This window comes from Euprymna scolopes, chromosome 19, assembly GCF_053919585.1.
Source record: "Euprymna scolopes isolate OS-2025 chromosome 19, ASM5391958v1, whole genome shotgun sequence".
Classification (NCBI taxonomy): domain Eukaryota; kingdom Metazoa; phylum Mollusca; class Cephalopoda; order Sepiida; family Sepiolidae; genus Euprymna; species Euprymna scolopes.
In genome coordinates, this window is record NC_136500.1 from 148220455 (window position 1) to 148233725 (window position 13271).

The 13271-nt window shown below is 29.4% G+C and overlaps 1 protein-coding gene across 1 annotated transcript in view; it reads right to left on the reverse strand.

Annotated features, from left to right (window-relative positions):
* Positions 1–13271, reverse strand: part of LOC145240043 (zinc transporter 6-like) — an 88577-nt gene that overhangs the window by 59673 nt on the left and 15633 nt on the right. Inside the window, exons 4-6 of the mRNA XM_080103631.1 lie at positions 10584–10668; positions 5024–5066; positions 1788–1853 (exon numbers count right to left, since the gene is read on the reverse strand). Of these exons, the coding sequence (XP_079959757.1) occupies positions 1788–1853; positions 5024–5066; positions 10584–10668 (194 nt within the window). The remainder of the gene's footprint in view (positions 1–1787; positions 1854–5023; positions 5067–10583; positions 10669–13271) is intronic.

Here is a 13271-nt window from a genome sequence, read left to right on the forward strand (position 1 = left end):
TATTTTAGTGAATCCAACCAAGAGATCTTTTCAGGAGTCTAGTTTTTTACAGTATTCTTTGTTTATTAAATTGTTTTTACATTATCCCTTGTTTATTAAATTGTTTTTTACAATATCTTTTGTTTATTAAATTGATTTTACAATATCCTTTGTTTATTAAATTGCTTTTACGATATCTTTTGTTTATTAAATTGTTTATTAAATTGTTTTTACAATATCTTTTGTTTATTAAATTATTTTTTACAACATCTTTTCTTTATTAAATTTGTTTACAATATCTTTTGTTTATTAAATTGTTTTTACAATATCTTTTGTTTATTAAATTGTTTTTACAATATATTTTGTTTATTAAATTGTTTTTACAATATGTTTTGTTTATTAAATTATTGTTCCAATATCTTTTTTTATTAAATTGATTTTACAATATCTTTTGTTTATTAAATTGTTTTTACAATATCTTTTGTTTATTAAATTATTTTTCCAATATCTTTTGTTTATTAAATTATTTTTCCAATATCTTTTGTTTATTAAATTATTTTTCCAATATCTTTTGTTTATTAAATTATTTTTCCAATATCTTTTTTTATTAAATTGATTTTACAATATCTTTTGTTTATTAAATTGATTTTACAATATCTTTTGTTTATTAAATTGTTTTTACAATATGTTTTGTTTATTAAATTATTTTTCCAATATCTTTTTTTATTAAATTATTTTTCCAATATCTTTTTTTATTAAATTGTTTTTATAATATGTTTTGTTTATTAAGTTGTTTTTATAATATCTTGTTTATTAAATTGTTTTTACAATATCTTTTTTTATTAAATTGTTTTTACAATATCTTTTGTTTATTAAATTGTTTTTACAATATCTTTTGTTTATTAAATTGTTTTTACAATATCTTTTGTTTATTAAATTGTTTTTACAATATCTTTTGTTTATTAAATTGTTTTTACAATATCTTTTGTTTATTAAATTGTTTTTACAATATCTTGTTTATTAAATTTTTACAATATCTTTGTTTATTAAATTGTTTTTACAATATCTTTTTTTATTAAATTGTTTTTACAATATCTTTTGTTTATTAAATTGTTTTTACAATATCTTTTTTTATTAAATTGTTTTTACAATATCTTTTGTTTATTAAATTGTTTTTACAATATCTTTTGTTTATTAAATTGTTTTTACAATATCTTTTTTATTAAATTGTTTTTACAATATCTTTTTTATTAAATTGTTTTTACAATATCTTGTTTATTAAATTTTTACAATATCTTTTTTTATTAAATTGTTTTTACAATATCTTTTGTTTATTAAATTGTTTTTACAATATCTTTTGTTTATTAAATTGTTTTTACAATATCTTTTGTTTATTAAATTGTTTTTACAATATCTTTTTTATTAAATTGTTTTTACAATATCTTGTTTATTAAATTTTTACAATACCTTTGTTTATTAAATTGTTTTCACGATACCTTTTGTTTATTTAATTTTTATAGTATTTTTTGTTTATTGATTTGGTTTTGATATCTTTTATTTATATGATATCTTTTGAAGAGACAAAAATAAAAACAAGTAATTAATTAATGATATGTCCTTTTGCAACACTATATGCAAATTATTTCATCTTACAATATTAATCTCACACACATTAGAAGCTATTGGTTTTCAATTATGAATATGAATTATGAATTTGGGGTCTAATTGATTAGCGTGAGAAATGGCCCAGCTTCATAACTATAATGATGAAAGAAATTGTTGTGATGGAGAAAATGGTATTTACTTACCCGAAAGAAAAAGAGGAAGATGACTTCTGAGATTGAACCCATAAGGTCAGGAGACAGGTAAGCAAACTAAAAGTCAAAACAAATTTTGAAAAACAAATTAAATGGGGAAATAGTTGGAACAAAAAAAAAAAAATGGATTTAGAAAACGTTTCTTTGCATCAGCGTTCAAGCCCCTCTCCACACGCACACACATAGTGACTTTCTGCTTGGTTTCGAGTGGGATCACCCTTCAGAGATTTTTCAGGTTTTGTGCTCTTGTGTACCAAGGAGTAATACACAGACAAAAACAGAAACTTTGGAAGGTACTCGTATATGACTTTCTTTACAGTGGAATTGCTTTAAAACGGAATTGCTTTACAGTAGAATTGCTTTACAATGGAATTGACCTTGCATAGCACACAATCCACTTTTTGAGTGGTTTGTCTCTTTTTTTTTTTTTCATTTTTCTTAAACTTTTTCTTCTAGGGGATGGGACATCCAACCAGATGTCTGACATTTACCCCTATTTTAGTGAGTCCAACCAAGAGATCTTTTCAGGATTCTAGCCGTCCCTTTTAGTGCAATCGTTTGTATTTCACTTGCACTTGGTTCACCGGGTATGCTTGCTATGTACTTTTTAAAGTTCTTTTTCATAAGCCCAGTTGCTCCTATGATGACTGGTATAATTGAAACGTCTTTTAATTTCCAATTTCGTTTCATATCATACGAATGTTCCATATCAGGTTCTTAGATTTTTAAAGTTTACCTTCTTTTAGTTAGGTTGCCTTAATAAAGTGAAGAAACCTAATCTGCCCTGTTAGCTGATGAGAGTAAAAGTCCAGTTACAGGTTCCCATCATCAAAGAGAGTTTTGTTTTGTTATCAGAGTTTTCCTTCTTTTTGATGAACTGCCTTCACCACAACCGTGGAACCCTATCTACCTTATACATGGTGGCTGTCCTCTTGGTTTCGAGCGTGGCCGCCTTCTTTATTTCATGTCCTTCCCCACCTCTCTTATTCTCTCCTCAAATTGTATATGTCTACAGGTGACTCCTCAGGCCAACCAGAATTGGCACATCCGATCAGTTTTGTTTGTTGTGACATCATTGGGGTGCAAGATAGGTTTTGCACGTTTATGCAAATGGCTTTTGGGGTCAGCAAGAGATAAGCACAATTTTTTACACATGTCACAATTAGAACAGCCATACGTACACTCAAAATACGATGCGAGGTCAGTTTTAATGTTGAAGACTCGTAACCTTTTGACAGGATTATTTAACAGTTTCTGCATCTCTTCAGCATTCTCCACATTTTGGAGTAGGAACCATAGATGAGACATAAAGACTATCTTTTGATTATAGCTGATATATTCTTGAAGTTTAAGACTTTTGGTCAAATTTTCATTCCAGAAAAATAAGAACTTTCCTCATCTTAACATTCACAGGCAACATGAATTGGAACAAATACGTTAAGGGCATTGTGAAAATAACATTCAAGATGAGAATAGTCGTCTGAAGAACCCAAATAATAAACTTCACGGGGGTAGTGAAGCAAACTACCCCCGTGAAGTAAATAACGTGTTCCGCTTGAAATTCCGTCCAAATTCCCGAGTTCAACAGAAACATTCCCGGGTTCAACAGGATACACCTGAAGAAGGTCAGAGGTTATATCGACCAAAACGTTGTGAAAATAACATTCAAGATGAGAATAGTAGTCTGAAGAATCCAAATAATAAACTACCCCCGTGAAGTAAATAACGGGTTCCGCTTGAAATTCCGTCCAAATTCCCGAGTTCGACAAGATACAAGAAGGTCAGAGGTTATATCGACCAAAACGTTGTTACAATCGCACTCAAGATGAGAACAGCAGTCCAATGAATAATACAAATAACGAATCCTCATCTCAAAAATACAGAAACGTCAAATAATAAATTTGATCATTTCTCGTTAAATATCATTTTAAACTGTTTTGTGAATGTATTGTTTCATTTTTGTACGATTTGATTTGATATTTTTGAACATTTAGGCTGATATAAACTCGGAAGTTCATACCGAATTTCACATAGAACTTTTTATTTAATCAATGTGTAGATTTGTGATCATAGCGTAGTATCTGTTAACTGTGGCAAGCGGGGTCAAGGGTCAAAACATTATTATTGTTATTGTATTCTTATTAATTGATTTGAACGATGGATGGTCGCTGGATCAGTTATTATGATTAGAAGAATAAACAATTAAATTGCAGAAGAAATGATTGACGTGTGAATCGCAAAAGGAATGTGAAAATAGAAAATATATGTAAACATTATTTTGGGGTTTTGAATAAACAAATAACTAGCTGTTGATTAGGTTGGTCTGAGACACGTAATTAGGTGACGTAAGAGAACACGTGATGTAGTTAGTTTGGGAGAGATTCAGAGAGTTGAGGATTGACCACCAGAGCGGACAGACGTCTAGACAGGGGTGGACAGACAGCTAGGAGCGGGCTGTATGAACAGAAAATGTAGACTAACTGCAGATCCTGTGAAAACCATTTGAGACAACTGTAATGAATTTATATTATAAAAATATAAAGAGTTGTTTTAATGGTTTCACAAATAAGAACAGATGTCTCAATTGAATGGTGATCGCTTCATGGTTCATCACGGAGCAGCGGGAAGATACAGAAGAACTCTTCAAGAACAAAAGGTATGAAGCATATATTATTCTTCTTATATATGAACTGTAAAAATATCCCGTGTGATAAGTCTGATACAACATGACTCGGTTTACACGTCAATATCATGTCCTCATAGCTAAACAACATACATACGATTTATACGTTTATTATCTGTCTGTTAAAAGAACAATATCTTACATCCACTAGATAACACATGACATGTTTTAATATATCATCTGCTCTAATAAAACCAATATACAACAGATTGTTCTCATTCTGGTCGCCATTGCCGGGTAGAAGTCCTTAATTCATAATAGTATTCTTAGTACTGCCCGTACTGAAGATTAGATCTCAACATCGGGGACTATGTCATTAATTATTACATAGCACTTTTATCTGTTGCACTACGAAAGTTTTGATTGGTAATAAATGCACATGAAGAAGGACGGATGGTACAATGGTCAAAAAGTTACAAAAAGGTAGTCCAAATCATCCAAACCATCATCTCAAAACTTCAGAAACATAAGACCGACTTTACTTTATATATTAGAAATAATAGAAATGATGGCATAGGTTTCAAGAGGAAAGAAAATTTCTTACCTGAAAATGTCAAAGATCGTCAGGTAGGTGTATGCAGTGAGAGCTGAAAAGACAATGATTTTCAAAGTAAATCAGTTTTGGAAATCACATTTTTCTTCTCACAAATCAAGAAATGACAACTTCCTAAACTAATTAACTGATCATTATGAATTTTATTTATGTGTATATATTTATATATTTGTATGTATAAGATTCACTCTTAAACTAATTAACTGATCATTTATGAACTTGTGACTTCTTTGGTGGAAAATAAGTCATCTAACTCCCTTACCCTCTATCATGAATCATTTGAAGTCATAACATTAACAGCACAATTGACATTTTCAGTTTTCAGAGAGAACTGTCATAAGACGGAAAAGGAAGGTGAAGCAAGAGGAAGAGGAGAAAAACAAGAAAATATGGGTGCTTATACAGTATGGAATGCATATGAAAATCACATTCCAAATAAAACCTCTTCGATATTATTATTTATCAGGCAAAAATAAGTATCCTCACTAAAACAAATAGGAAAAATTATTAACTAAAATTTTAATCTATTTAACTATAAAGTTGATTTTTTCTCACTCTGACATTGATATTAAAAGCCTACTTTTTCTATTTAAAAATTATTAAAATGAACATCTTAATATACTCAGTCATGGATATGTGAGCGACGACATGAAGGTTAACTAATTTGCATATTCCTTTGAAAAATGAGTATTTATTAATTATTCATTTTTTATGGTTTCTTATTAGATAATATATTATTTATGGCATATTTTACACATGTCATATATGGAAGAGGACAGATCCCAGTAATTAGAGGAACGATGTAAATAAGTTTGAAAATAATATTTATTAAAGAAAAAGGCTAGAATTGAACTCTGTATTCAAAAGTTAAAAGTGAATACATATTGCTATTTAGATACGATTTTAGGAATGTAGAGCAATTGTCCATTACGTTAGAAATAGCAATACAACTAGTTTGGTCAGATATCGGACAATGTAAATTAAGGAATATCTTTGTTTTGCCAAAAACATGTTGAGCATTTTCTTCCTTTGAAGATTGTAATACTGAGTATGGGGCAGCCAAACCAACTGCCAACATTGCCCTGCTTTTTATTGAAACCAACCGAGAGCTCTTTTTAGTATCCTCATTGTTCTCTTAAGTGCAATTGTTTGGATCTCTTTTGCACTTGGTTCACCAGGAATATTAGTTAGATATGACTTCAGGTTCTTCTTCATAAGCCCTGTGGCATAACTGGTATGATTAATATCTCCCTAAGATTCCAGTTTCTTTTCATATCATACATGAGACCTTGATATTTAGTCTGTTTCTCTCTTTCAGCTCTGTTCAAACCTCCATCATTACGGGCACTCACTTCAACTAAGGTTGCCACTCTTTCTGACTTATTCCATATAACTATGTCAGGTTTGACAGCAGCATTTTCAAGGTAGGTGGCTGTAGGGATTATATTGTCGTAATGTATGGTATATAAGTCATTTTCAACTGTTCTTTTAGGTTGATGTTGCCAGGACTTGCTGCTACACTGGATGTTTAATTTTTTTCAGATGGTCCAGTGTTTTTAATCTGTTTATTAGTTTTTCTTATAATTCGTAAATAAGTAGAATCCATTGTTTTCTTTTTTGTTCATATATTTCTACGCAAACATACGTATATCAGACATAAACATGATAACAAAAAACTTCTCATATTGTAAGAATCACATGTTCAGATTAAAAAAGACCAAGTGAAGCATGCAGGGTCCCCCGTGAGTGCACAGTGAAGAAGGCATAACAAAATGACTAAGTTCAGCTTTTGCCCCCACCCAATTTAGCCACAAAAGTCCCCAGGGGACGTCAAATCCTGGTAAAAATGAAGAAAGATTGCAGTTTTAGGCCTTAACATATGTCAGTTTGAGTTTTGCACCATGCAAAAAAATAAAAAAAGAAATGACTATGTCCATTATTTGTTCCACATTTAGCCCCCTATATTTCTAAGATTCCAGTTTATTTTCATATCATACATGAGACCTTGATATTTGGTCGGTTTCTCCCTTTCAGATCTGTTCAGACCTCCATCATTATGGACACTCACTTCAACCAAGGTTGCAATTCTTTTTGACTTATTCCATATTACATCAGGTTTCACGGCAGCATTTTCAAGGTAGGTGGCTGTAGGGTTTACATGGTCGTAATGTATGGTATATAAGTCATTTTCAACTGTTCTTTTAGGTTGATGTTGCCAGGACTTGCTGCTACATTGGATGTTTAATTTTTTTCAGATGGTCCAGTGAAGGTACTTACATACTCCATCATGTCTCGCTGTGTAGTAGTCGTCACGTAAAAGAACCTTGCAACTTGATATCAGATGACTCACACATTCACGTGGCTGAAGCACGTTTTGACGTCACAAAGAAAGATAATTTACAATATATTCAAAAGCTAGTTCAGTCAGAGAGTGGAGAGACACAGCTGGGAGACAGTTAGAAGAGTTGGGAGAGAGGAGAATTGAGTTAGCTGAAACCCTTTTGGAAGCGACCAGAAAGGGAAACAAGAAAATAATGAATCTCCCTCATGTTAAAAGAACTGTGTCTCTCTTTATATCTATTATAATCATCATCGTCGTCATCATCCTCTATTATAAACGTCATTATCCATCCCCAATATACGTACACCGCTACACAACATACATATTTTACGAAAGGCAATGCCAGGTGGCCTGCTAATTGAAAATAAAAAGCAGTTTTCATATTTTGTTGATCTGCCAATGATGCGAGAAGAAACATCTGTAAAACAGGGGGAGATAAGTCCGTCTGTCATTTAACCAAGTAATAATGATCAGCAAAATATGAAAATTGATTTTTGTTTTTGTTTTCAATTAATTTTTCCTAATTTTTTGGCGAGGACACTTATTTTTGACTGGTATTTAAGTATATCGAAGAGTTTCTATTTTATCTTATCTTCGTAAGGTGGTAAATCGCAACGGGATAGGAATACTGAGTCTTAACTGTACCCTTAGTAATTACTGCAACAATTATGGAAGGCAGTAATTACTACAACAACTATGGATGGCAGTAATTACTACAACAACTATGGGAATCAGTAATTACTGCAACAACTATGGATGGCAGTAATTACTACAACAACTATGGGAATCAGTAATTACTGCAACAATTATGGAAGGCAGTAATTACTACAACAACTATGGAAATCAGTAATTACTGCAACAACTATGGATGGCAGTAATTACTACAACAACTATGGGAATCAGTAATTACTGCAACAACTATGGAAGGCAGTAATTACTACAACAACTATGGAAGGCAGTAATTACTACAACAACTATGGAAGGCAGTAATTACTACAACAACTATGGAAATCAGTAATTACTCCAACAACTATGGAATGCATTAACTACTACAACAACTATGGAAGGCAGTAATTACTACAACAACTATGGAAGGCAGTAATTACTACAACAACTATGGAAGGCAGTAATTACTACAACAACTATGGAAATCAGTAATTACTACAATAACTATGGAAATCAGTAATTACTACAACAACTATGGAAGGCAGTAACTACTACAACAACTATGGAAGGCAGTAACTACTACAACAACTATGGAAGGCAGTAACTACTACAACAACTATGAAAGGCAATAATTACTACAACAACTATGGAAATCAGTAATTACTACAACAACTATGGAAGGCAGTAATTACTTAGGATACAGTTAAGAGACTCGACATTCCTATCCCATCGTGGGTTTCCATCTGACAAAGGCCGAAACGTTGTGAAGCAACAACTAAAAGAGGAGGAAAAAAGTCTGCAGATAAATAAATATTTGATGCATAAATTCTGAATTAGAAAACAGCAATTCTTCCCTCTTCGTCAGAAGTATTGCTCATGGAATGTGACCAGTAAAGGACAAAATAATGGAAGCAAGAGATAGGTTGGTGCACCTTTTACATTACATGTTTTTTTACATTCTTACATCACACACTTTTTACATTACATGGTTTTTTACATTCTTACATCACACGTTTTTTTACATTACATGGTTTTTTACATTCTTACATCACACACTTTTTACATTACATGATTTTTTACATTCTTACATCACATACTTTTTACATTACATTTTTTTACATTCTTACATCACACACTTTTTTTACATACTTACATCACACGTTTTTTTACATTACATGGTTTTTTACATTCTTACATCACACACTTTTTACATGATTTTTTACATTCTTACATCACATACTTTTTACATTACATTTTTTACATTCTTACATCACACACTTTTTACATTACATGGTTTTTTACATTCTTACATCACATACTTTTTACATTACATGATTTTTTACATTCTTACATCACACACTTTTTACATTACATTTTTTACATTCTTACATCACACACTTTTTACATTACATTTTTTTTTTATATTCTTACATCACACGTTTTTTTTACATTCTTACATCACACACCTTTTACATTACATGTTTTTTACATTCTTACATCACACACTTTTTACATTACATGGTTTTTTACATTCTTACATCACATACTTTTTACATTACATGATTTTTTACATTCTTACATCACACACTTTTTACATTACATGGTTTTTTACATTCTTACATCACACACTTTTTACATTACATGTTTTTTTATATTCTTACATCACACGTTTTTTTTTACATTCTTACATCACACTTTTTAAATTACATGATTTTTTACATTTTTACATCACACACTTTTTACATTACATGGTTTTTTACATTCTTACATCACACACTTTTTACATTACATGGTTTTTTACATTTTTACATCACACACTTTTTACATTACATGATTTTTTACATTTTTACATCACACACTTTTTACATTACATGGTTTTTTACATTCTTACATCACACACTTTTTACATTACATGGTTTTTTACATTCTTACATCACGTTTTTACATTCTTACATCACACTTTTTAGATTACATGGTTTTTTACATTCTTACATCACAGTTTTTACATTACATGTTTATTTACATTCTTACTTCACATTTTTTACATTACATGTTTTTTTTACATTCTTACTTCACATTTTTTACATTACATGTTTTTTTTACATTCTTACATCACACACTTTTTAAATTACATGATTTTTTACATTTTTACATCACATACTTTTTACATTACATGTTTTTTACATTCTTACATCACACACTTTTTACATTACATGTTTTTTTACATTCTTACATCACACACTTTTTACATTACATGTTTTTTTACATTCTTACATCACACTTTTTACTTCACACACTTTTTACATTTTTTCATGCAAAGACATTTTATTTTCATGTGATGAAAATAACATACTTTGGTAAAAGATTGTTAAATAAATTGTTAAATAAATTGTTCTATTTTCTTCCATTTTATTTCAAAATACTTGTTTGAATAATGCAAACAGAATGGAATTTTCACCTTTTCATTCCCTTTCTTATCCGTCAGGTGATTGACTGAAATCCAATTAAACTGATTCACAACACAAAAGAAAAAATGTTTCTTACCAATGCTGCCAGTTGTATGACACCAGTATGATAGCACGACCGTTCCAATGATATTCATCGCACAGAACAGCAAGATCTTCTGAGCCTGAGATTATAAAATGCAATCTAATTTGAAAAAGAAGGAAACGTCACAGTTATAGAAAAAAAAAAGTGCTTCTACATTATCAGAACGAAATTTGCATAGATTTTCCCCAAGTTTTGCATGGGTCTCTATATATTAAGTTTCATGTCTGTAGACCAAAAGTTCTAGGAGTTTGGTAGGCAAATTTTTTTTAAACAAATATATATACGATATATATATTATATATAATATGAATATCAATACACAAAAAAAAAAAAAAAAATTTATAGGAGTATAGATTATATATAACAGATACCACAATACTTAATTCATTGCACCTAATGGAGGGACGGACGGACAGACAGTGTGTGTATGTATGTATATATATATATTTAAGACTTTGAGTAGTTTTTACTTTGTAAACATACACAGCCACATACAAACTCCTGAGAAATAGAATATAGAATTAGTGGTATGAATAAATTAAAAGTAAAACATATTTCTTTTTATAAATGTCAAGCGTGACTGCAGACCCTACAATATTATTGGCATGAATAAATTAAAAGAATTTTTTTTATTTAAAACCTATACGTTGACTGTTTGCATATGTTATATGGCCTTTTGCAATTCATTTAAAAATGCTTAATCACAAAAAATATTTTCATTGCTCCTTGGCATTCTGGCTAAAATCAAAGTATAGTAACTCGTCTTCACAACATTAATGCCATTTGACGCTGGGAGTTTTTATGTAATTATCTCCCTTGAAAATTAAATGCTAAAAATGTTTTTAAAGCACTATATTTTTTAATTCAAATCTCTTTAATTGTTTTAATAATTATAATAAAATTACTATAGATAAAATTATTATGTGTAGAATAGTATTCATTAATACAAATTATAAATCTATATTATATAATATATAATTTATTTGAAAAATATATCCAAATAAGCCATATCAAGTTTTGTCTGAGAGAGTTTCACAATGGGTATATGTATACGATATAATGTAATATTTGTCATTTATAAAGATAAAAACACATAGAAACATACAAATTCATAAGAAATATATATATATATATGTGTGTGTGTGTGTGTGTGTGTGTGTGTGTGTGTGTGTGTGTGTGTGTGTGTGTATGAATGCTTTGTGTGGTTGGTGGGTGAGTGTGTATATATATATATATATATATATATATATATATATATATATAACTACTTAATTTACTCACATAGAATTAATATACGAAAGTATAGATTTATGCATAAACTTTAAGTATTTACTTCAAAATTGCTCAATACGTAGGTAGAGCTAGTTTCATCCACTCTAGGACCCTGAAAAGTCTTAGAGTGGATGAAACGTGGAATATTCAGTGTAGCTTAATCGCCATATATATTTTATAAATTATTTATTAATAAATTACTATATATATATATATATATATATATATATATATACATACATATATATGTACCTTGCCTTTCACAAGGGAAATATCGCAGTTCAAAATTGTTTCTCTTACCAAGCAGATTCCAGTGTGACTTTTCCGTTAAATGAAACACTTACTTTTTCAAACAAAGAGAATATCTTTTGGGTGGTCTGACTCTGGCCAGATACACTAGCAAAACATACTGCACTATGCATGTTCACAGAAAGACAAACACAAGTGAAATATGGTAGTTTCAAATAAATTAACAGGAAAAGTCTTTGATATCATTACATATCAGGCAAATCTATTCGCCTGGTATTTAAAATAATGCCACATGTTTTCTGTATTTAAAGTAATTCCACATGTTTCTTGTATTTAAAGTAATGCCACATGTTTTTTGTACTTAAAGTAATAAAGTTTTTTTGTATTTAAAGTAATGCCACATGTTTTTTGTATTTAAAGTAATAAAGTTTTTTGTATTTAAAGTAATGCCACATGTTTTTGTATTTAAAGTAATGCCACATGTTTTTTGTATTTAAAGTAATAAAGTTTTTTTGTATTTAAAGTAATGCCACATGTTTTTGTATTTAAAGTAATGCCACATGTTTTTTGTATTTAAAGTAATGCCACATGTTTTTGTATTTAAAGTAATGCCACATGTTTTTTGTATTTAAAGTAATAAAGTTTTTTTGTATTTAAAGTAATGCCACATGTTTTTCGTATTTAAAGTAATAAAGTTTTTTGTATTTAAAGTAATGCCACGTTTCTTGTATTTAAAGTAATGCCACATGTTTTTTGTATTTAAAGTAATAAAGTTTTTTTGTATTTAAAGTAATGCCACATGTTTTTCGTATTTAAAGTAATAAAGTTTTTTGTATTTAAAGTAATGCCACATGTTTTTTGTATTTAAAGTTTTTTTGTATTTAAAGTAATAAAGTTTTTTGTATTTAAAGTAATGCCACATGATAACTTAATGTAAGGTCACTGTTAATAGTGTCACAGTTATTTAGTATTTAAAATAAACAAAAACAGATTCTGATGAGGAAATCCAATCTGGCTATTTCTCTGATGATAAATTCTTGCTGAATACAATACCATACGGTTGCTTCCCAGCTGCCTACAGTATGGTCATTTTCAAGTCCAATGTAAATAATTTGAGCACTTGTTTAGTTTAATCAAGACATTAAAAAATGAAAATATTAA